The sequence below is a fragment of the Sparus aurata genome, chromosome 5 (assembly GCF_900880675.1).
Source record: "Sparus aurata chromosome 5, fSpaAur1.1, whole genome shotgun sequence".
NCBI classification, from domain to species: Eukaryota; Metazoa; Chordata; class Actinopteri; order Spariformes; family Sparidae; genus Sparus; species Sparus aurata.
Genome location: NC_044191.1, coordinates 19095379 through 19119441, shown reverse-complemented (window position 1 = coordinate 19119441; position 24063 = coordinate 19095379). Strand labels below are relative to the sequence as shown.

The following is a 24063-nucleotide window of genomic DNA, read 5'->3' as shown; positions in this document are numbered from 1 at the left end:
TCTAATCTAGTGCTTTAACAGTAGCAAATCATATTATTATGCTTTGTTAGTATTGTTATTATGATTTACACCTGCAAATCACCACTAGAAGAAATTTAGTTTTTATCATATCTAAGATGTTCATGTCTTTGTCGACCAGCTCCTAATGACTTCATAGTTTTGTTTTCTGTTCCTATTTAAAAAATACAATTTTATTTGGGTTTAGGGTTAGGGTTAGGGTTAGGGGTTAGGGTTAGGGTTAGGGTTAGGGTTAGGGTTAGGGTTAATTAACCCTTTAATTACTGTGGATTGATTTGGGGATTAAAGCTGCAGCCTTAAAAGGGGCTCTGTGGAACTTCTGTGTTGTGCTGGAAGCCAGCCGGTGTTGTATGACTCTTTTTATAAACTAATGTTAGCCAATGTTGCTCTGTTACCGGAGTTGAGAGAGGAACTCGAGAACATCAGTAATGTCACATCCTTTGGACTGTCATGGAAAATCTGACTCAAGTCCTTCACAAAGAAACCCACAGTCCAGCAGCACTAAACAACTCAAACAAAACTTTAGGCTTGTATAGCCAACTTAATGAGACAACAAAGTGTTACAGTCTGCTCACATAAAGCCACTAAAACAGTGATTTTCAGGGCAACATGTAAGAATTTGAATTGAATTAGTCAACAATTGATTTAAACTATTGACAGAATGTGACAAAATTCTAGTTTTATCTTTATGATGTCTAAATATAGTTTTGCATAGATATCTACTGCAATTAGCATGCTAACAATGTAGCCCTGACCCGTCCTGGTCCAAAAACTCTGTGTTAGTGATGTTAACACTCCCCTGCTCCCCGAGCTCCCAGTACGTGTTGCTAGCTGCACGTTTCACTGAGGTAACTAGCTAACAGCAGCTACTTAGCTACAGTTAGTGGTCACTCTGCTAATATGGTAAACCCCTAATTGTTTTTAGTATGAATTTGAAATGATTTAAAGAAAAGTATATGTATTTGTTTTAAACAATATGAAACTAAAGTATAAATAATTAAAACAAAAAAAAAAAATCAGATTACATTAATTACATAACTAATTTGATCTGTGAAGTAATTTGTTAATATTTTACTATGATGGTTATGTTTTTACAGTAGTTTATCGAAGAAAGAGGGTGTCATTAATGTTGTATGTCCAATTATCGGTTATCCATCTCCTTGATTACTGATGATCAGTATCGGTCCTGACGGAACTGTATCAGTCTACCCCTACTTTTCAGTATGTAGCAGTAAACGAGCAACGTGACAAATTCTCATCCTCGTTTGTTCTGTCAGATGAAAAGCTGTGAAAGTCTTACATTTTGTTGCGTGAAGCATGCATGATTCATATTGGACTCATCACATTGCTTCTGTATGGTGTGGAGGATGAGATGACGGCTGTCCAAACAAGGTCCTGACAAAGACATGAATCGCATAGGACTAAAGGACACTGAGTGAAACAACGTGTACGAAAAGAGATCGTCACACTGCTAATAAAGCATTTCTATTATTATCCAGTCATTCAATTTCTAAGGAGTTTCACTAGTTAACCTAGCTTACAGCAGTTTAGGTTAGTTAGTTGGCCTGAATGGGAGTGTCATGGATGAAAACGTGATCACTATTTTGTCTTCTGTAACATATTTTTATTGTATGTTTAATAGTGGTACCAAGTGGTTCTTCAGCTCCATCCGTTTAACTCTGTGGTTATTCCTGAGCAGCTCTGCCGCTGCGGAATGTTTGTGGAATGAAAAAGTGGTTTACCACAGAGTCTCACACCTTAGTTTTTTATCTCCTGCGACTCAGTCTGGGCTGTGTGCTGCTGAGCGCAATTGTGGCAAGTCTCTTTTTTTTTGCACGTGTCCTGCCAGAAGTACTGATAGCTTCCAAAACTGCAGCAGGTGGGGGACACACTGAGTTTCCTACCACGCTGGGAACACAATATGCTTTTACACGACACACTGTACAACAGCAGAGAGCAGACTTATCTGCTGCAGGGAAGCTGAACAATCCAACTCTCCCTGTGATGCCCCCCTTCAGCTCTCTGAGAGGTTGGTCCTAAGTCGCTATGTGTCTGTCTCTGCAGCAGTGTGGAGGGCTTCGGTCTGGAGGCGGAGGCCCGGATGACAACCTGGCATGTCATGATGCCTTCAGAGAACGACGCTGACACTACGCACAGCCACGACGTCAGCGAGGGTGAGAGACTGTTATATGTGTTTATGTGTGGGTCGTGAAAGTATTTTAACCCTACTAACTGTTTGCATGTGTGTTGAGGATTTTTCCATGTTACGTAAATTGACTGGGCTCATTTCCATTTATTTGTAATGGAAAACAAATTCTATTTTGCATGACTGAACACTGTTGTTTCTCTCTGCAGGCCGGCAGCTGCTGTTAAAGGCGGTGAACCGAGTGTGGACAGAGCTGATGCACAGCAAACGTCAGATGCTGGAGGACATATTTAAAGTTTCCCTGCCCTGCAACGACAGAGGCCACGTGGACATTGCGACTGCCCGCCCCGCACTGGAGGAGCCGGCCCTGAAGAGCTGGCAGACCCACCTGGGTGAGCGACACTGAGAAACATAGACATACTGAGATATCCAGACCCAGACTTGCTGTGCACTAGCTAAACATTTCCTGAGCTCCGTCTGTGTTGGATTTACATAACTTGATCAAGTGTTTGGAAGCTCCTCGTGTTGTTTTGCAAAGGAAATACTTTAGTCTGGTGTACTGCCAATAGGGCCTATTATTGCCGCTTCTCTGAGTGTTATAATTTTGTTGATTACGACCAGCCACCTGCCAAAGTTTTGACTCAGTCTGCTGAACCAGACACCTTGGCATGTAACCAGATATTGTTAGAAGAGAGAGATGAGAGAAACTGATGAAAGAAGAAGCCTTTCCTTTATTAAAGGGACTATTTCTGTGGTTGTTCCAGAAAAAACAAGACAGCCCGTTCATTGGATTATTTTTCTCCTTATTTTTTAAATGTCACTTCTCAATGCCTAAAGCACCAAACACATTTCAGTCTCCTTCATTTTATTGTGCTGAAGACCAATATCTAATCCTCAAATATCCTGTGCTAATAGTGTAGACCCCAACACTTCTTCTGGGCTTTGAGTTCCTAGTCAGGACTGCTAGCTGCACAGCTAGCAGCAGTTAGTGGTTACTTTGATCTGCTAATTCTCATTTGTTTTGAGTCCAATAGGTGGCTAATTTTAACATATTGAACCTTGAAGCATTCACAAAATTATACATTTTATTTGTCAGCGTCTTACCTGAAAATGTGACTGGTTCCTTTTCTTTCTCTGCTGTCTGCTCTGCTCTTCAGTGTACGAGAAGAAGTGCATCAGTCGTGGTGAGGCAGTGGCACCGGCGACTCAGTCTAAACTGTCCAGAGTCAGCAGCGGCTTCGGCCTTTCCAAGCTGACAGGCGTCCGCCGCAACAAGAAGGAGAACAGCCTGAACAAGAACAGCCTGTCTGCACAGGTGCACACAAGTGATACTCTACTGTATGATTGTAGAAGATTAAACTATGTGTTAATCAGCTTTCATTACAATCTATCTATTTCTGATCAACAGGAGACTTTCCAGTGGATGTTCACACACATCGCTGTTGTTCGAGACCTGGTGGCCATGCAGTACAAAGAATATCAAGAGGTACCATCATTACCAAACACTGTGGTTGCAAGAATTCTAGCTAGTTTGTTGGATATGATGTATAAGCAGCATACTCAGAAACGAGCTGCAGCACAAAACAACAGACTGTTATATAACAATGCAGTTGGGATGTTGCTGCAGGACAATAAACCAAGTAAAAAAAGGAGCAAAGGTACATTTTCACAGGCTGGTGTAACAGTTGTGACAGCGTGTGTGATTTATAGCAACATTTTTAAAGTGACTCACCACTCACACCTCACTCATCCCTCCGTCCCCCAGAGGCAGCAGAACGCCCTCAAGTACGTGACCGAGGAGTGGGCTTCCATCGAGTACGAGCTTCTGCGTGAACGGGGCCTCTGGGGCCCGCCCATCGGCTCCCACCTAGACAAGTTTGTGCTGGAGATGACAGAGGGGCCCTGCCGGATGAGGAAGAAGATGGTCCGCAATGACATGTTCTATATCCACTACCCATACATCCCAGAGATGGAGCCGAACACCAACTCTGCACAGGTATTCAGCCATACAGCACCTTTAGCTAGCACAAGGGCCTTATTTGAATAGTCCTTTCCTCTATGACTCCTTTCTTCAGGCTGTATATAACAAAGATCTTGTCAGTTCTAGACACTTTAATACATTTATTAAATATTATGTTTTTAAAACAGGAAAGGATGATATATAAAGTCATTGATATACTGCCACAAGTACTAATATGCACAAAATATTACATTTCACAGTAGAAATGTGGTAGAAATGCTTACAAATCATGTGGAGAAATTCATATTCTTGAAATGACTTCCGCCATAACTCCAGAGCAGTAAACTTGTAAGAATAGCTCAGCTCTTGGACGAGCTCATCGATGTCATGTGAGGAAGTGACACCAGCAGCCGGTGGCTCTCTTTTCCTGGCACCACCGAGACACATTTAGCTTTGTTTGTTCTACAAATAATCCCTCCTCTCTGTTTGCCAGCGGGTGCCTCTCTTCCCTCCACAATGATTTATCTGGTCAGGAAGATGCAAAGAGATAGCTCACAGGCATTGGGTTTTATTTATGTCTGCCCCTGAAAAGCCAACACATGGAAACTCCATTTTACACTTTTACTTATTTAAGATGAAAATGTCCGTATGACAAACATTGCAAGCAACCCAATGATTGAACAACACGTAGCTATGATTCTCTGGCATTATGACCATGGATTGATCACATGCCAAAGTCCCCCAGTCTGCATCATAATACATAATTCAAACATGTTTTGGGTAAAGCTGCAGGGTGTCTGACAAAGTCATACACTTGTGCCAACTTGTGCCCATAGATATAAACCATTACTAGCCCTTTGCTTGACTTGGGTCTTTGATGCCACCTCAAATTCTTAAAGAATTGCCCCCCAGATTCAGATTAATCTTATTAAAAAGAAAAATGTTCAATACTAGTTTTCTAGGTGGCTGTTTTAATGATTACCAAGAAGAAATGTGTCAAATTCAGAATCATGCTGCCAGATGGCATTGCCCCTGGCCTTTGTTGTGCTAATCTCTTGCAGCAGCATTCTTAATTTGACATTCAAACAACCTCAACCTCCATCCTTTTCAATTCTCTAGCCTTCTTCGCCCCCTCTGGTGCCCCTGGTATCCTCAGCCCTGGCTGAGGTCCTTGTTCGTGCCCAGGTACCTTCAATGACTGGTGTGACCGCATGATCGAAAACAAACATGCTTCCAGAGCAAAACAGGGGCTCTGACATGGTTTCAAGCCTTATCTTGTTTTTTGTGTGAAAATCTGTTTGATCTTTGTTTAAAGGGCACCCTGTGTGATGTGTGCTGGCAAGTAGAAAGGTGTTGTAAAGTTGATGTTTTGCTAAATTTCTGAGCGTTTTTAAATGTGTTTGGTTTTATCAGTGCATTGGTGAAAATGTGCATGTAGATATGTGTACGTATGTGCTGTTTTGCAGTGACTTTCAAGTTGTATTTTATCCAGTGTTAGGTGTACTAGAAAATAAAATGTGTCTGCCAAGAGAAAATGCTCTCTAGCATTTCTACTGTTGTGTAGAAAATGTATTTCTACATAGACACCAGGTTGTGTGTTACAGATGAGGCCAATGATAATCACAGATAATCCTCGGTTTTCAGTTGGTTTAGACCTCATGTCCATGACATCTTTGCAATGAAACTAACCGTGACTGACCGTTTGTAATTTCGCTTTTTTCTTTTGCATGTAATTGACTGCACATTACTGGTATTTCCTCGGTGATTCATCGCAGATCGATATGTCCCTCAGCGAAAACTACATATGATCAACTTTGATTGGACCGGCTTCTGATTTGAACACACAGCCTTCAAAAAATGTCTGCCTTAGCTTCTGTGCAGTTATAGTAACTACATAACCCCCTGTAATGCTTTTATTGGGTCATTTGCATTGTAAAATAAGCAAAACATTCTTGATTATTATTATAACCAAAGCCATCTTTCCTCAGCCAAAGGTGTTTTCCTCTTATCAATGGCTGCTTCTCAACGACTTCACCTACTTGTCTTTCTTCACCCCCCTGCAGAAGCCTCTCCGTTACCGGCGAGCCATCAGCTACGACAGTAAGGAGTACTACATGCGTTTGCTATCTGGAAACCCTGGCATGTACCAGCACTCTGTAGAGCACACCACAGAGGGAGAGACCACACAGCATGAGCCCGAGCACGGAGAGGACACCATCGCTAGGGTCAAAGGTACAGAGACAATACCTTGGAGGGCACGCTATGGCGTCTAACTTGTGTGATGAAAGCTGGTTTGGAAAGCACAACTTGTTTTTTGTTTTTATTCTTAACTCCTCTTCTTGGTAGTGTTTCTTTACCTGAAAGCCCTCTCTAATATGTTGCTCTGCTCTGCAGGCCTGGTGAAGGCTCCTCTGAAGAGGTCTCGGTCCACAGCGGACGGGGCAGACGAAGACAGTCAGGATCAGCTTCAGGAGCAGCTGCTGGAGTCAGGAGGCCCTGAGGAGGAGCAGAGGACCGACAACACTTCCCTGCTGCGCCTCCTGGAGGAGGGAGAGAAGGTCAGGGAGGGACACAAGAGCATAAGACTGGACAATTACAATTCTATAACAATGGCAAAGTTTCTAGAAGTGCTCAAAGTGCTAGAGGCTAAAATCAGTATCCAGTGTCGGATACATATATATGCATATTTAAACTTGATACCAAGCTCTCAGGAATAGTGCAGAGCTCTGATGCCAATTTTACATAGTGGCCAAACTGTGTAATTACAACATCATTTGGTGCACACTGGCCAAAAAAGACTTTCTCCCATAAGCTGCCATTGTAACATTGACATTGCTGACATTTTTTGAAATTTATTTTAAGCATCACAAGCTTGTGAATTGACAATTTTGATCCAAGTCCAGAAGATCCGCATCATTTAGGGCTGCACGATATTGGAAAAAACCGACACTGCGATTTTTTTTAACCCTGCGATATATATATTGCAATATGAAAAAATACAGGTATTTTCATCAGATGACCTGAATAGCACTTTATGTTATGCTGCATTTCAAAATGATAACCATTTATATTTCATATGAGCTCATTCATGCGTGCTTGCCCTCCCAGAACTTCCATTCCCCATGCTGGCTTACTTTGATTTTTAAAAATTACGTCCTTCTAATTTTCCTTCGGATGATTATAGTTCAAGTTTATAGCGGGTCGGCTTGGGTGCGAAATGTAATTTGTGCTACTGTAGGAAAACGGGTCGGATGCAGTTTTAAGTATGGCGTGTATGGGCGGGTTTTCAAAATAAGGCCCCCTGCAGGACTCTGCTGTGTGGTACCTACGTAAATGGTCAAACGAATTAGTTGTGTAACCTCTCGTTGTGGCAACAGATGCAAGGCACTGTTGACACAGAACACGTGTTTGGTCAATATCATTCTTCTTGTTGCCGAAATAATTCCAGATAACTGATGTTGCCTTTCTGTTTGGCACCGAGTCTTCGTTTTCACGATTTTCTCTTGTTCATTGCTCATTTTTCAATGTTGTTACCAGCAACTTACTCCATGTGCAGGGGCATGGTCTGCTTCGGCATACTGATTAAGAACTAATGTGATTGGTGGATCACTGTGCATGCAGAGTCTTCATGCACAGTGTGTGTCAGGTACCCTTGAAATTAGATGAGTTCATTTGCCTCCTACATCGCAGGCTCTGCGATATGACTATTGCACACATGTACATCGTGATGGCAATGCTCAAACGATATATCGTGCACCCCTAGCATCATTGAATCATTTTATCCCCACTGAAGTCGGTGGAGGGCTTTTTTGGTTTCTTGTACCAGCTCTCATTTGAATGAACGGGGCTACGCCTCCAACGCTGTATCCAGATTTAACAAGTGGTAACATGATATGTAATGAATTACACATCTAATTTTGACAAAATAGGCCTCACCACTTAACTTAAATTTCAGGGTGATGTTTCTATCCTGTATTGTCTTAATCCAATAAAAAGCAACTTGGCACATCAACCCTCTAATCAAGTACTGCCATGGTCTTTCTGCCACTGAGCAGCTCAACTGCTGCACTGAGGGATTAAATCCTTTGCTCAGAGCTCTCCCTACTTATTTATTTGTTCCTCACAGAGTTTTGGAGGAATTCAAGTGTGACTTTTTTTTTTAGAGAATTGCTTTCTCCAAACTTTAGGTAATTAAAGCTCACTTGTTTCATGCATTCACTGTTCCAGATTCAACACATGTACCGCTGTGCCAGGGTGCAGGGTCTGGACACCAGCGAAGGTCTGCTGCTGTTTGGAAAAGAGCACTTCTATGTCATCGATGGCTACACCATGACCGTTTCCAGGGAGATCAGGGACATCGACACGCTGCCCCCAAAGTAGGTTCAGACTTCTGTGTCGGTCACTTTATATCAGGGTGTAGGCTCCTGTAGGATGATCTGGAGAAAACACACCACGGCCACCTAATTAATCCTCAATACATGATGACACGGTTTTTGTATTGTCCCTCCCTGAATAACAGATGACATCATTCCCTCTGGACGCTGCAGTGCGAGTTTCTGCAGCTGGAATGATGTAATGCTGCTGATGGAGCATGCGTTGTAGAACTCAGCAGAGATATTACGTATTTATTTTTTGAGGGAAGACTCTTTTCCTTTGAGACACACAGGTGCTTCATTGATTTCACTTTGTTCCCCTCAGGTGTTTTACCCTTGTACTCTCTCTTCAGCGCCCAAACAAAAACAGGCTTTTTGCTCAATTAAGAAAAAAAATCTATAGATATATTTCATTTTCATTTATGAAATACTACAATGTAATTTTGTTTTTTAATTTTTTTATTATAGTATTTTAATCAGTTAAAAGACATGTAGAGAAACTTAAAGGTCCACTGTGTAGTTTTGAGAAAGACATTTAGATGAGGTCACATTGGTTGTTTTTCTTTGACTTGAATATCACAATGTGTATAACAGAAAAAAAGAGATCTGCTAAAGTTCCCTTTTGGAAAGCTGTAAATGTTTATGACGTGAACTTAAGCCTCTATAGATTCAAGTGCTTTATCTGTTCAATTGTATATAAATCGGATTTAATCTGTGCTTCTCTGTCTGTTGTCTGTGTCCAGTTTACATGAGGCGATCATCCCCAGAGGAGCGAGACAAGGACAGAGCCAACTGAAGAGAACCTGCAGCATTTTCGCCTATGAAGACATCAAGGAGGTGCACAAGAGACGCTACCTGCTGCAGGTAAGATTGCAGAGAAACACAGAAGAACTTTGTACTGAGTAGCTTAAAATATTTGGGTTTCAACACACCACAACGTTTCTTACATTTCTGATGTTTAACTCATCACGCTGTGCTCTTTGATTATTAAATGTCCTGTGTGTCATCACCTTTCAGCCCATGGCAGTGGAAGTCTTTTCTGCAGATGGGAGAAACTACTTGTTAGCCTTCCAGAAAGGAGTCCGCAACAAAGTTTACCAAAGGTACTGAATACAAATGGAAACAAAGAGCTCGAGCTGCATGCTGCTGAGCTGCTGCTGTTCTTACATTTCAGTAAAAGAAAGAATTGTTTAAAAAAAGTTGTGAGAAAAAGGTTTTTGTTCCTTTTCTCAACCCTCAGAAAAGACCAGACAATGTTTAGTATGATTTACTTAAAAAGCCAGTGCAGTTTCATATTATTAAAATTCTTTAGTAACTGGTAGTTGGGATCCAGGGTGCTTGCTGAAAGGAGGGATTTCACAAAGGTTATTACTACATGATATCATAATAAAACCCTCAGACGAGATCATAAGCCTCTCAAAAGCTTTGAGTAGATCACTGTAATGCTAGTATTGTCATTTTTTTCAGGTTACACTGGTTTATATGCAAAGTAAAAAAGCTTCTGAACATATTTTTTAATAATATAATGACATCCCTGCAGGTTCTTGGCCGTGGTGCCTTCACTGGCTGACAGCTCAGAGTCGGTTTCAGGCCAGAGACCCAACACAAGTGTCGAACAAGGGTAAGACCTCATCTATGTTACACTCAGCACACAACCGTAGTAATTATTCAAATGAATGACCAAGAAATTAAATAAATAAAAAGGTAAGTACAGACTATATGATTGTATCACATGCAACAACTGCTTTGTGACTAAAGGATGCTTTTGGGCATGCACATGCTACTTTAACTAAAATTGCTCTCTGTCTTGGTGTTTGTCAGGTCTGGGCTCCTCAGCACGCTGGTCGGTGAAAAGTCAGTGACTCAGAGATGGGAGGTAAGAAGACTAATTGGTCAAACCTTCCTGTTCAGCTGAGCAACACAAAGTGAAGAAGTGTCATACTCTGAGCTATTATAAGCCTCTCTCATTTGTGAACCATCTTTTTTCCAGCGAGGGGAGATCAGTAACTTCCAGTACCTGATGCATCTGAACACGTTAGCAGGTCGATCGTACAACGACCTGATGCAGTATCCCGTCTTCCCCTGGATCTTGGCCGACTTCGACTCAGAGGTGTGTGTTACAACCGTTAAGTGTTAAAAAAGGCTACATCTGTTCCCTCATCAACCCTGCATTGGTAATGGTGGTGATGTTGGTGTTTTTAAACAGGAACTAGACCTGAACAACCCAAAGACGTTCCGTAACCTGGCCAAGCCTATGGGCGCACAGACTGATGACAGACTGACGCAGTACAAGAAGAGGTACAAGGACTGGGAGGACCCAAATGGTAAGATCTGCTGAATCAACACACTGCATCAAACAGGACTGAGTCAGGGAGATAACATTTAGTTATGTGTATTCAAGTTAGATAAAAGACATGAAGAAAAAAGATCCAGTTAACCAGGTAGCTCTTTTTTTTAACATTTGTATGCTAAATCTGTAATCCTCCTCCAATATGCTTAATTTTAAGATGAATACATGAGGCCTGAATTAAACTACGAGTGTTATTATGGTTGTTTTACAAATATAAAATATATGAAAACTTCAAACCTTGCAATAACCAGAATCAAATTTACAAGAATGTGGCACATTTCTCATTTGACTTGTACAACCTGCACTTTCCTACCAGGTGAAACCCCAGCATACCACTACGGCACCCACTACTCATCAGCCATGATTGTAGCCTCTTATTTGGTCCGGATGGAGCCCTTCACACAGATTTTCCTTAGACTTCAGGTTTGATCTGAAATGTCCTAGAATGTTTTGCTTTTCATCCAAATGTTCACTGACAGCAAGAGTAAGACTGAACATTTTAAATGTTATTCTGACATTTAGCCGACAGTGTAAAAAATGGTTTAATACATTTGGAAATACGGTTTTATATTTGATAATGGATTAATTTACCTTTTTTGCCTGAAGTTGTGATTCGTCTGCTTTAGGCAGATTTTAAGGCCTGACATAAAAGATGATCTTCTTTTAAGCTCTTCCAAAAAGATTATTTCACATTAATAACAACAAACTATTGATCCCCGCAAGTGTCTGGATCTAATGTCAAACCATCTGCCTGTGTGTTTGTGATTACCAGGGAGGTCATTTTGACCTGGCTGACAGGATGTTCCACAGTGTGCGTGAAGCCTGGCTCTCTGCGTCCAAACACAACATGGCCGACGTCAAGGAGCTCATCCCAGAGTTTTTCTACCTGCCCGAGTTCATGCTCAACTCCAACAACTTCGACCTGGGTCAGTTTTGGAAAGCATCATGAAAGTCAAAGTCAGACTGACCAAGATAATTGAGTGCATGAATATTAATGTTCTATCTGCCTTCTGTTTGATGTCCCAGGCGCCAAGCAGAATGGCACCAAGCTGGGTGATGTCATCCTGCCACCTTGGGCCAAGGGCGACCCCAGGGAGTTCATTAGAGTCCACAGAGAGGTAAGAAATGAACCCATGTCAGTCAAATTGATCCAAGTTTCAGTGCAAATGTACAGTATTAACCTCAGTCTTGTCTTCCTGCCCGGCTGCAGGCTTTGGAGTGTGACTACGTGTCGGCCCATCTCCATGAATGGATCGACCTGATTTTCGGATACAAGCAGCAGGGTCCGCCGGCCGTGGAGGCAGTCAACGTTTTCCACCACCTGTTCTATGAGGGCCAGGTGGACATCTACAACATCAACGACCCACTCAAGGAGACAGCCACCATCGGCTTCATCAACAACTTTGGACAAATCCCTAAACAGGTCAGATACTGCTGCTGTATCAGTTGTGATACTGTCGAAGCACAAGTGCTGCTACCCCTCCAACTTTGATTACTACCACATGCTTATGTGTAAGGGATAATGTATAGACCGGCGGTCACTATCGGGAAAATAAGTCCCGACAGGACGAATCTATTACATGGTTACTTGCCAACACGAAAGGAGACTTGACACAGGGCGTCTTTTTACAATTTATTTGTTACCGTTCACAGTGTTTTTCAGCAGAGAAATATAGTTCGCCAAACCGACGCCGTTTCGCTTCTCCCTCTTCGCTGCTTTCCTCTCTTTTTCTTTTCTAGACCGGTGACGACAACTCAGCCTTTTGCCAAGAGTTGAAATCACTGTATTTTCCAAGAATATTAAAGTTAATGTGAAACTCATCCATACTAGTTTTTTCTGATATGAAGTAGACTACAGATCAGCTGACGTCGCTTAGCGACCAAAGACGCTGAGTTGATAAGTGACCCGACTACTTCCGGAGCAAAGAATTTAGAGCACGGAGTGCTACGAAATACATGAATCAGAGGCAAAAAGGCCACTTTCCTTGACGATGGTCAAATATGCTTAGCAGCAGTCAATTATACGAAAATAATTGACCGCCGAACGTTGGGAAGGCCCATTCAAGTGAATGGAGCATTCTACAGCATTAAGAAGAGCCGTGTAATAATATAAAACTATTTCAGGCTGAATTAATGCAATGACTACTACCACTAATATTTTACATGTACAGCTTGTACTAGAATATAATACTGCTAGGAGTAATTCTGCTTTTTCAGGGGCAGCTATGTTTCTAGCTCCATTGGCAGCAGCTGATATGCTGTTGGTAGCTTAGTGCTAATACAAACTTTTCTTGCAAGTTGTTGTCTTTCTGTTTTCCTTCCATTCACCAATAGTTTTTATTGTGCAGATCACAGTCTCACAGGGCTGCTAGCGTAACGTTTATCTTTTAATCTTGCTTAAAAAAAAACTTGCAGAACCGTAGTTTTCATACCTAACACAACCATAATTTACTATCATTTATCAGCTGACCGTTGATGTTTGTGTGTGTGTTACAGCTGTTCAAGAAGCCCCATCCTCCGAAACGGGTACGCAGCAAAGCCAATGGTGACGTAGCAAGTGTTCCTCCAAGCTCCAACAGTGACAAGATCTTCTTCCATCATCTGGACAATCTCAGACCTTCTCTAGCACCTGTCAAGGGTACATGCACACACATACCCAATCACAAATCCACAGACCCTTACACCTTGTCTTTTCAGTTTAATCTACTGTATATAATAACAGTTAAGCCTCAACAAACCATTTGCAAAATTAGAGTGTATTTATGTTACATACTGTATTTAACACGTTTGGGTGCCCCTGTCAGCTTTTCCACCCAAAAACCAGGTGGGACTGAAATCCTGCCAGTACCACACTCTGTCCATTACCCGTTACATGAGCACTATCCATTACTCCCTAAGGAGCATGAACCCCTTTAGATTCAGCACCACTCACATATTTCTTTACATTACCTGATCTAGAGCTGAAGGAGCCTGTGGGACAGATCGTGTGCACGGACAAAGGCATACTTGCTGTGGAGGAAAACAAAGTTCTGGTTCCCCCCACCTGGAGCAAGACCTTTGCCTGGGGCTACGCTGACCTCAGCTGCCGTCTGGCGAACTATGAATCTGACAAGGTTGGTAACAGTTAACACAACTGCCACAGTCTCGCAGAAACTTATTTATTTCTCCAGGTGTGTTTGTGGGTGTTTTAATGTAGCTCAACACTACCACTCAATTGAAAGATAGACTGCTACTTATTTCACCTTGAAACTGACATGTGAATATGACAAATTATCAAAGACAATGTTTCCCCCTGCTGGTGCTGGAATGATGATGCAGTTTTCATTCTGACCCCTCAGTTTTTACAGCAGCAGCCATTACAGGAGTCTCTAATGCAGTTCTTCTGCATCTGATGCTGAACTGTTGTCGATTGAAAACTGTTACATGAGCATTTTAGATGATAGAATTACATTTTGACCCTGGAGGACAAAATATAAATGCCTCTCAGCAGAGTAGTTAGCAGAGCAGTCCTTGTACAGGATCTCACATTTTTGGTATAAGAGCAGCTCAAGGGTTGTTGGTTCTAGTTTTGTATGTTCTTATTCTACATAGTACAGAATTTATTGTCTTACTCACACAAGATTTGTAAATCAGCTCAAACCTTTAAAGGACTTATAATGTAGCCGGTTGCATGGGTGTTGATACAGACAAATTCCTCCATCTTCATTTCCTCACCTCTGCACCCCCAACAATCCAATATTCAGTCTTAATCTTCAATCTCCTTCTCAGGCGTTGGTTGTATACGAATGTCTGTCAGAGTGGGGTCAGATCCTCTGTGCCATATGTCCAAACCCGAAGCTGGTTATTACCGGTGGCACCAGCACTGCCATCTGTGTGTGGGAGACAGGAACCTCCAAGGAGAGGGCCAAGTCAGTTATGCTCAAACAGGTAAAAATACACACACTACCTTTTCCAGAATCATACAACAGGGTGCTGTGGCACTTAAAACAAAGACACTGATTCTTAGGAGTCCAAGATATAAGAGTGCTAGTGAACCTGAGTTCAGTGACAAAGTGTTTTGTCATTTGCAGAGACAAAGTAAACTGTAGGGCCTTCTGGCTAATGACATGAGCCCTTGACAGCTGAAAGCATCCAGACTAATGTGTCTAACTATCGAAAATTGTCGAATACATCTAATGCCTCTGTCTGTGCTGTTTCGTTGTAGTCATTACTGGGCCACACGGATGCAGTAACATGTCTGACGGCGTCGTCAGCGTACCACATTGTTGTCAGCGGCTCGCGGGATCGAACCTGCATCATCTGGGACCTCAACAAGCTTTCCTTCGTCACGCAGCTCAGGGGACACCGGGCGCCCGTCTCTGCTCTGTGCATCAACGAACTGACGGTACATCGGAGCTTAAATTTCTTTTAGTTTAGGACAATAAATATGAGCTAGGAAGAAAAATTGTAGAAAGGAAAATTTAGCACAGCTTGATGCAACACACATAATGTGTTTGTGTGTGTGTGTGTATTTGTGTAGGGGGATATCGTGTCCTGCGCAGGCACATACATTCACGTGTGGAGCATTAATGGCAGCCCCATTGCCAGCGCCAACACCTTCACAGGACGCAGTCAGCAGATCCTGTGCTGCTGCGTGTCGGAGATGAATGAGTGGGACACGCAGAACGTCATCGTCACAGGACACTCAGACGGCGTCGTCAGGGTAACCACGCCCATTTTTCTTCTCGCAGAATATCAACTATGATATTTACAATACCTTATTGTGCATTCTTTTTTAAATGTTGTTGTGGGATCCATTGCAGACATGAGTATTTACTTGTAAGGACTTTTGTCCAACTATTTGTCAGTGCATGTGTAATAATATGATATTATTATAGTATTATATGTTATGAAGAGCACTGCATATTTTCTTTTGATATCCCTCCAAGTTAAAGAGAAAATCTTGTAAAGATGCTAAATAATTTTTTTTGTCACTTGTATATTTAAAAAATGTGTTGTCACTCAATTGAACTAAACCATGCATAATTAAACCTTTCTTTAAATATGTCTTGTAGTTTTGGAGAATGGAGTTCCTCCAAGTCCCAGAAACCCCTGCCCCGGAGCCAGTAGAGCCAGATGTGCCTGACCTCTGTCCGGAGGAAAAGATTGGTGAGTCCTAATCGGGGGAAAAAATTAGATTTGAGCTACTGGACCAAGTAAAAGTTACTAATTTTGTTAAATTTTCTCGGTCTCACAGAGGGTGGCGAGAGTCACAACGGCGAGGATGACAGCAGCGACTCAGACGGAGATGAGCCCAGTCTGAGCCAGGAGCCCAAAGCACCACGCAACCCCTCAACAGGTGGAGGCAGCCAGCCGGGAAGCACTGTGCACAGACCCAGAGGTACTTAATACACAGCTCCACTTACATTTACATTTCAGTTTATACTGTTCAGCCATTTTAGCTGCTCTTGTAGAGACAAACACAAGTGCTGATAGCAGTACACTGTCTGTATTGCAGTCTGGGAAGGAAGTCAAACTTTCTTAAAAAAAAAAGTAGAAAATAGCTATAGACTTGCTGAAAATTTAACTTTTTTTAAAATTGAAGATGCACGAGTAGCTTTAAACACATGACACCTACATTCCTGCCTTCACAATACCTCTAAGGTCCTTCAGCCCGAGCAGGAGCCTCGTGGTCGATGGACAGCAGCTCAGACGACTCTCACCGTTGGTCGGACACCCTTAGCATTGACGAGAAGGACGGCTTTGTGTTCGTCAACTACTCTGAGGGCCAAGCTAAGGGCCCTCACCCTCACCCTCACCCTCATCCACATCCACATCCGGCTCATCTAGGGCACAGCTCAGTGCCACAGCCTCTCCAGCCCTCCTCCATGGACGCTCGGACGTATAACCAGCTCAGGACAGGTGGGTTTTTCAGTTTAAATGCCAGTTAATAAAGCACTTCAAAAGAACTTGTGAAAGAGAGCGTTTGTTTCTGTGTGTCACAGGCTACAGATGGGAGCGCCAGCTGGTCTTCCGGAGCAAACTCACCATGCACACAGCGTTTGATCGCAAGGACAACGCTCACCCAGCCGAAATCACATCCCTTGCTATCTCCAAGTAAGAGAGCTGTGTGTGTAGCAACAGACACTTTTGTGGTTTAATTTCTATATTTAGAAATTATTTGATGCATCTGAAAAGCTTCTCATTACTGTATGGCGCAAACTATCATCATACTATTCAACACAAACCACAAAGCAAAATATTTTTCGAATATAATGGCATGGCGAATAATTTACCCTCCTATTCTCTCTCTTATCTGTCTCTGTCCTGTGCTTCTGCCCTTCAGGGACCACAGTAAGATTCTGGTGGGCGATGGTCGTGGTCGAGTCTTCAGCTGGTCGGTCAGCGACCAGCCAGGCCGCTCTGCAGCTGACCACTGGGTAAAGGACGAGGTGGTTGACAGCTGCTCCGGCTGCACAGTTCGCTTCTCCCTTACAGAGCGACGCCACCACTGCAGGAACTGCGGGCAGCTCTTCTGCCAAAAGTAAGTAAATTAAACACTTGCCTGTATGTAATTTCTCCAGTTCCCTGAACCCAAACTTCTCCTTGAGTGAAATATAACAGGAATTAAAGATGGGTACGGCTCCTTAATGGTTTGTCACTGAGACAGTTTCACCTCTTCCTCAACACCTTTTAACTCTGGTGTTCCCCAAGGCTCAATCCTGGGTCCTCTGTTATTTTGACTGTACATTTCCATTGGGTCATATAGTTGGCATTATAACATATTTTTCCATTGTTATGCACAACATTACCACATGTACCTATCTACAGGTAGGTATAGGTTTATCTATCTGTAGGCATTCCTCCTTTCTTTCTTAAGTTGTTCTTTTCAGCTAATCCAGAAATGCTCGGCCAGTTCAGTTATTTAACTGACTGAAGACTAGTTTATTATTTTTGATAATAAAGCATAATATAAGCCATTTGTCAAGTCAAAGTATTTAATATTTAGTTGGTTACAATGTTAGGATAGGATGCTTTTTCACATTTTTATCGTTTTCTTGGGGTTTTTGCTCTGTCAGAGTGATTTAGATAAATGAAGGGGTTCTGAATACTCTCCAAAACCACTGTAGTATTTTCCTGCTATTTTTAGATTATCACTTTTTACTGTTCCTCTGTGAGAACCTGGCCTCACTGCCTACCATTTTATACAATTTCCACACCCTCACCTTGTTTTGCAGGTGTAGTCGCTTCCAATCAGAGATCAAAAGGCTGAAGATCTCGTCACCAGTGCGGGTTTGTCAGAACTGTTACTACAACCTTCAACATGAGCGAAGCGTTGAGGACGGCACCAGAAACTGAGCTCCATCTTCACCCGCTGCCGATAAAAGAAGCACCTCTTCCTGAGGACTCCGAACTAAGGAGCACTTCATATCTCCATCTGCCTTGTTTTTTCCTAAACACCTCCCACATATCCCTCGAAACCCCCTCTGTCCTCTCGTACGTCCAGTAACCACATGTACTGTAACACACTGACAATACTGTAACGGGAGGGAATGTTGGTTGTTTCATCACAACAGCAGTAAAGCTCAGCGAAGGAGGTGGGCGGGGAAAAAGCGAAGATAACAGATGGAAAGAAAATGAAAAAAAAAAAAAAATACTCAGTCACCACTCTTAACACCTGCACTCAACACCTGGAGGAGAAAAAAGAAGCAAAAACAACTCTGACGCGGCACGCTTGAATCAATCACCCGCCACCGCAAGACGTAACAAACTTGTTTATATTGTAAATACTTATCATGGCCTTTTTAACTCTAAGAGGAACAAACAGAGAACATTAAAAAAAGGTCAATGAGAAAAAAAAACAACTAATTGCCTGTAATATAGCATTGTGACTAACCACTCCTGGCTTTAAAAAAACAAAACAAAATCAATTGTGTGTAGTCTGCGTCACGAGTCACGGCGAGTCCAGAGGACTAACACGGAGCGGAGGAAGGGATATGAATGTCAATAATTAATGTCTGTGGGTTGACTTTACTAGTGGGTCTAGTTATGCAAAATTACTTATTTTCTTTTTAAGTTCCTTATCATTTTCTTTTTTTTTTTTTTTGTTGTCGTTGTTTACAAAAAATGTGATTCATTTTGTGAGTGTGTGTTGCCCACAGTGTCAAGCCATCAGCATCAGAGAGAGATTTATTATCAGATTGTCTTTACCTTTTTTTTGCCAAGTTTTGATGTTATCAATTATGATTTTTTTTTTTTTTTTAATCTATTCTGTCCTTTATATGAATTCCCATTTGGAGATTGTTGTTGTTGCTGCTGTCTGAAGACTGGACACATTATCATTTCAGATTTTGATCTCTTTCTTTTTAAATCATATCACTCCATTTGTTTTGAGATTTTTTTTCCTTCATCTTTTTTTTTGTCAAGAGATCAAAAAACATGGGTTCATGTGTGAAAAAGTATGAATTAGGTTTAAAACAAATGTGTAATGTTGCTCCACAGTTGATTTTCCATCATGTCTCCTTCACGTAGCTTTATTCAGTTACTGTAGTGGCTTGTTGAATGCACACAGAAAAAGGGACTCTTAGTATATACCGTGGTTTTTATTTTCTCGTTGGTTTCTATTCAGAGTTGTTGTTCGCAGACTTCAGTCTGACCCTGTGGCATTATTACAGCAGATGAGTAAATGTTGCACTCCACACACTTTATCCTCAGTCCTTACAGGAGATGTTAAACTGCAGGAGCAGCAGCTGTGCACCTTTCAAACACTTGGTCCAGCGTAGAAAGAAATTGTTAGACAAGGTGTAAGTAATCCCAGCTCAGAATTCTTAAATATATGGGTATATGGGTGTTTATTCTAAAAAGTCCAGTACATTGAGGAAGTCAGACAGAACTGATGTCTGTGCCCCTTTTTGCGCTTTATGTGCGTACATCATGATTTCGGCAAATTAAAAGGTGCAATATGTAAGAATTGGCCACCTGTTTAATTCCTATTCAAACCTACAGGGGGAAGCATATTAGCAGAGTAAACCAAAAACTGCTGCTAACTCTTGCTGCCGTAAGCTCAGTTAGCCGTACAGCTAAGCGGTATGGACTGAGAGCTTGGGGACGAGGGTTAATGTTTATACAGCTAGCACAGGCGATTTGAACCAGTACCAGTCAGGGCTTGCTGGCTAGCATGCTAACTGCAACACAATATATAGACTTGGTAATAATAACAACTTTTATTTCCTACTTTCTTTATTTTTACACATTGCACCTTTTAAAGTAAAATGACTGACTCCCTGAAATTATTTGTATAGTGAATGGGTTCTTTAATCCTATTTTGTTGGCTAAAGATACTTTTAGTTCATTGAAGATCATATGAAAAAAGAAAAAAAAAAATGTAAATGCAGGTCACAAACAGGTCAAAGATATAAAGGAATCACCTGTGGATATATCTGTGAGGTTTAATTTGTGCCCGAAATCACAGAGAAAAAAACAACAACATGATGAGACATCTTAACATCGTCGTTATACAAATCTGCTATGTGACACGTTGATATCTGAGGTGTTTCATGTTTTTTTCTGTTGTGAACATAGTATAATAGCCAATGATTCGGCACCACAAACACCCTGTTGTTACTACAAGATGGCTGCTGCTGCTACTGAGTTTCATAGTTGGACATTAAGGATTTTTTTTTGTTTAAGTGTACGTGTCGTTTTCTTTCACATTTCACTTCCCTTCTCTCTCTTCACACACGTAATCATGTTGTTTTGTTCATAGAACTGTGGGCAACGACTGTGCATTCAAGTGCTGCTTTCTGTCTTTCCCAGAGAGAACTATTCTTTTGGTTTACCACGAGTCTTCACAGTCTCAAACAAACAAAAAAGAAAAAAGGAAACGCTTTTCAGAAAGTACTTTATTATTCACCCCCACAGCTCCCTGATATCGTAATAATAATAATATGCACTCTTGTTATTGTCCGTCTTATATCATTCTGCATTTATGTACTGTAATTAAGCGTGCAATCATGCCACCTAGCTGAAAAGGCCGAATCGGCTTCTATCAATCAAGAGTTCCTTTGCACCTTCACGTGTACAAAAACCGAAAAAAAAAGTCAAGAGGAATCACAGGTTTTTATTGAATGCAGTTTTTGCGTTTTAACAGAGAGGTGCATCTCACAGCGGATAAATGAACTGTACAAAGTATTTATGCAATTATAACTGGTTTTAGATTTTTTTTTTTAATGATTATTGCGATTTCAGCAACTTTTGTTACTTGTCGCATGTCTATTAACACAGCTGACTTTCTGTGTCAGTGCATTGTACATGTTCTCGGCATTATATTGTTTTTTTGTTTATTTTTTAAATTCCTTTTTGGGTTGTTTTTTTTTTGAAGACGTTGTCTAATAAGTTGTCCCCGACCGACAGGTTTGTGTACAGAGCCGGAGATTGTGTCCCCAACTCTGGGTGGACTTTTGTACTCTTTATGGAGAAAAAAAATTAAGGAGGGGAGGAAGAAGAAGGAAAAAAAAGAGAAATCCTGGATTATTTTGGTGGTCTTGTATTAGACTGCATTACTACAGTATCTGGTGTGCAATCTGTGATAGCTGAATGTTCCTTGTATATTTGTGTTCACTTCATCCTACAAGAGAAAAAACAGTAGAGTAACCCCCCCCCCCCCATGGAAACAAAATGTTACAATAATGCAATAGATCTGGTACTTATTCTTTTTAATTTTGTTTCAATAAATAATTGCTGTTTACCACCAAATACAGACTTGAATTTCATTATTTGCAGGTTTCACAGGTGACGAGTTTCACTTGTCAAGAGTTGAGCTCCTGTCGGCGCTCAGGTGAAGAATGGAATTAGAACTGTGCCTTTTATAGGCGTCACCATCATCACCGTGACTACCAGCGACACATTAGACGTCTTGATATTATTTTATTTGTGATAAAACATTTTTATTTCTTTGCCAAATATGATTTCAGATGAAAGACTGATTCTATCAGAGCTGAAAATATTACAGTCACTAACTGAGGAGTAGATTATCAAAAAAATAATTAGCATATTTAAATATGGTCAATATGGAAGATTTCAAGGATAAACATACGGTGTGGTCTATATGGTTTTCATTCTCAGTGTCCCGACATGACTGCCTGCTGTCAGCTCAGGGAGAATTGGAGAGGAACTCCAGCAGCATGATGGAGCACAAAATGACATAACAATAGCAAATTTCTTCATTATCAAATGTGTCTAAAACCACTTAAAACGGGGGGGGGGGGGGGGACAATGACATTATCCACAAATTTGGGAGGCTGTATGCTGTCTATACATCAACATTGTTGTACATAAATACATTTTTACAACTCAGCCAGCCTTAATGGAGCAAGGCAAGATCCTGTCATCTAAGACGGTTCTATCTTATACTGAAGGCTTTTCCTTTACACTGGTCACTTCATCCGTCTGAAGGCAGAGTATCAGTTCCATCTGCGCTCTCCAACCAGAGCTATGCGCACTGCGCGCCACATTTACGCACAGCAGACGCGCCGTGTGAATATTGTGCAACAAGCATCAGACTGTTGTGAAATAACCACAGAAGCCTCAAACTTGTGTTTTGACGGATGATTATACAGTCAGTCCCAGTTGCTTGTTCTCGGGACGACGTTTATGTAGCAATATGAAAATTAAAGTAGAAACAGCTCCGTTACCTGATTAAGATAAATCGGTTTTGAAAGCAAAACACATGTAGCTGAATTAAATCCATCTGTGCCTTCGTGTTCATAATGGCAGTCGTGGTATTTCACTGCAGGTGTCATACCTGTTTATTACGAGCTGGTCTGCACTGACACAGACGGGGTGTTTAGATTCTAATGAAAATCTGCACTCGCCAACATATAAACGAAGTCCAATCAGAGTAAAATCGTTTGTTTTTGTTTTTGGAGAGATGAGAGTGTGACAACAAGCTGTAGGCGATCTCAGCGGACACAAATACAAACACACGAGGACACACTTTCGTCTCCAATCTCCACATAATCGCTGCCTTATTCAATTGTCCTGTCTCCTCTGTCTCTCTCTGTCCATGTATGGTGGGCAAAAACAACGTCAACTACAAAGACGTTATCAATACTAATCAAATACACGTTTCAATTAACGCAAAACAACGTGGAGATGCCGGGGATTGAACCCGGGGCCTCATACATGCAAAGCATGCGCTCTACCACTGAGCTACATCCCCTAGTGGTCATAAAGGGAAAATATTTCTGTCTTATATCACCTAGTGAATGCGTTGCCATTTTTGTTGGAGTGACTTAAGTGAAGTGTTTGTCCCTCTCGCTCTCACAGACAGACACAGCTATCTATATTTATATTACACTCATCATACTTACCTACCAAGCATCCGGCACTTATCAAGATTTTATCTAGCATGGGGCCATCCAAAAGGGCCTTTTTTTCAAACATGGGGCCCCCCCTGCACAATTCCTGAGACCACCAGTGAAAAAGAGTAATAAACGTAAAAAAAAAAAAAGTGTTACACATTAATTACCATTACCATTAACATTAACATTAAACTAGAGAGTTTATCAGAGTTTAGATCCTGGTCTGATGCCATTACTAAAGCTGTTATTTCTTGATTTTGTTGTTGTTGGTGGTGGTGATGGTATAGCCATGTGTAAAGAAGCATTACATTTAAATGTGCTCAATCAGACTGTAGAATATGGATCACACTTGGTTACGATATTAAAATTGAATCAGTTACATTAATTTACCAAAAATGTCATTTGTGAGATATGAAAAAAATATTTCAATCAAATGTGTGCTCTGTCATTCACATTTTTTACGTTTATGAATCAAAAGTAACACCACACTGTTATTTTAAGGTCTGTTGGATCAATCCTGAGAGTTAAGCTACTACAGTCTGGTTTCTTTTCTTGAGGGAATGCACAGAGATAATGTGTATGGACGCAACACCTAAGTCAGTGATGTGTTTACAGTGTTACTCTTGAACGCAACACAACATCGTCAATGAATGAGTTACATCATTCATTGACAGTAAAACAGCTAAAAATCACACCGATTTACATGGCGGGGTTTGACACTGGTCCTGTCGTCTACCACAGCAGGACTGGTCAACCAAGTATTCAAACGACTGGAAGGAGAGGGGGAGAGAGAGAGAGAGAGAGAGGGAGGGGGGGGGGGGGGGGGGGGGGGGGGGGGGGGGGGGGGGGGGGGGGGGAGAGAGAGAGAGGGAGAG

The 24063-nt window shown here is 41.5% G+C and overlaps 1 protein-coding gene and 1 non-coding gene across 8 annotated transcripts in view; one reads left to right on the top strand and one right to left on the bottom strand.

The window, feature by feature from the left end:
- Nucleotides 1-21581, top strand: part of wdfy3 (WD repeat and FYVE domain containing 3) — a 101234-nt gene extending 79653 nt beyond the window's left edge. For 6 of the 7 annotated variants that reach the window (XM_030416241.1, XM_030416242.1, XM_030416237.1 and 3 more), the window contains 29 exons: nucleotides 2083-2192; nucleotides 2374-2556; nucleotides 3322-3479; nucleotides 3573-3650; nucleotides 3930-4160; nucleotides 6188-6356; nucleotides 6519-6682; nucleotides 8352-8500; nucleotides 9241-9361; nucleotides 9515-9600; nucleotides 10038-10118; nucleotides 10319-10373; nucleotides 10488-10607; nucleotides 10704-10821; nucleotides 11164-11270; nucleotides 11620-11773; nucleotides 11874-11965; nucleotides 12058-12270; nucleotides 13344-13485; nucleotides 13806-13960; nucleotides 14616-14774; nucleotides 15052-15231; nucleotides 15367-15549; nucleotides 15902-15995; nucleotides 16084-16227; nucleotides 16491-16748; nucleotides 16832-16943; nucleotides 17173-17370; nucleotides 18065-21581. In XM_030416241.1, coding sequence (XP_030272101.1) covers nucleotides 2083-2192; nucleotides 2374-2556; nucleotides 3322-3479; nucleotides 3573-3650; nucleotides 3930-4160; nucleotides 6188-6356; nucleotides 6519-6682; nucleotides 8352-8500; nucleotides 9241-9361; nucleotides 9515-9600; nucleotides 10038-10118; nucleotides 10319-10373; nucleotides 10488-10607; nucleotides 10704-10821; nucleotides 11164-11270; nucleotides 11620-11773; nucleotides 11874-11965; nucleotides 12058-12270; nucleotides 13344-13485; nucleotides 13806-13960; nucleotides 14616-14774; nucleotides 15052-15231; nucleotides 15367-15549; nucleotides 15902-15995; nucleotides 16084-16227; nucleotides 16491-16748; nucleotides 16832-16943; nucleotides 17173-17370; nucleotides 18065-18185 — 4135 coding nt within the window. In that variant the 3' untranslated portion in view covers nucleotides 18186-21581. The remainder of the gene's footprint in view (nucleotides 1-2082; nucleotides 2193-2373; nucleotides 2557-3321; nucleotides 3480-3572; nucleotides 3651-3929; nucleotides 4161-6187; nucleotides 6357-6518; nucleotides 6683-8351; nucleotides 8501-9240; nucleotides 9362-9514; nucleotides 9601-10037; nucleotides 10119-10318; nucleotides 10374-10487; nucleotides 10608-10703; nucleotides 10822-11163; nucleotides 11271-11619; nucleotides 11774-11873; nucleotides 11966-12057; nucleotides 12271-13343; nucleotides 13486-13805; nucleotides 13961-14615; nucleotides 14775-15051; nucleotides 15232-15366; nucleotides 15550-15901; nucleotides 15996-16083; nucleotides 16228-16490; nucleotides 16749-16831; nucleotides 16944-17172; nucleotides 17371-18064) is intronic. The other variant, XM_030416240.1, reaches the window with a different exon arrangement.
- Nucleotides 21582-22974: 1393 nt separating this feature from the next.
- trnaa-ugc (transfer RNA alanine (anticodon UGC)) lies at nucleotides 22975-23046 on the bottom strand. Its single transcript has one exon. It is a non-coding gene; the product is annotated as a tRNA-Ala (tRNA).
- Nucleotides 23047-24063: the final 1017 nt, after the last annotated feature.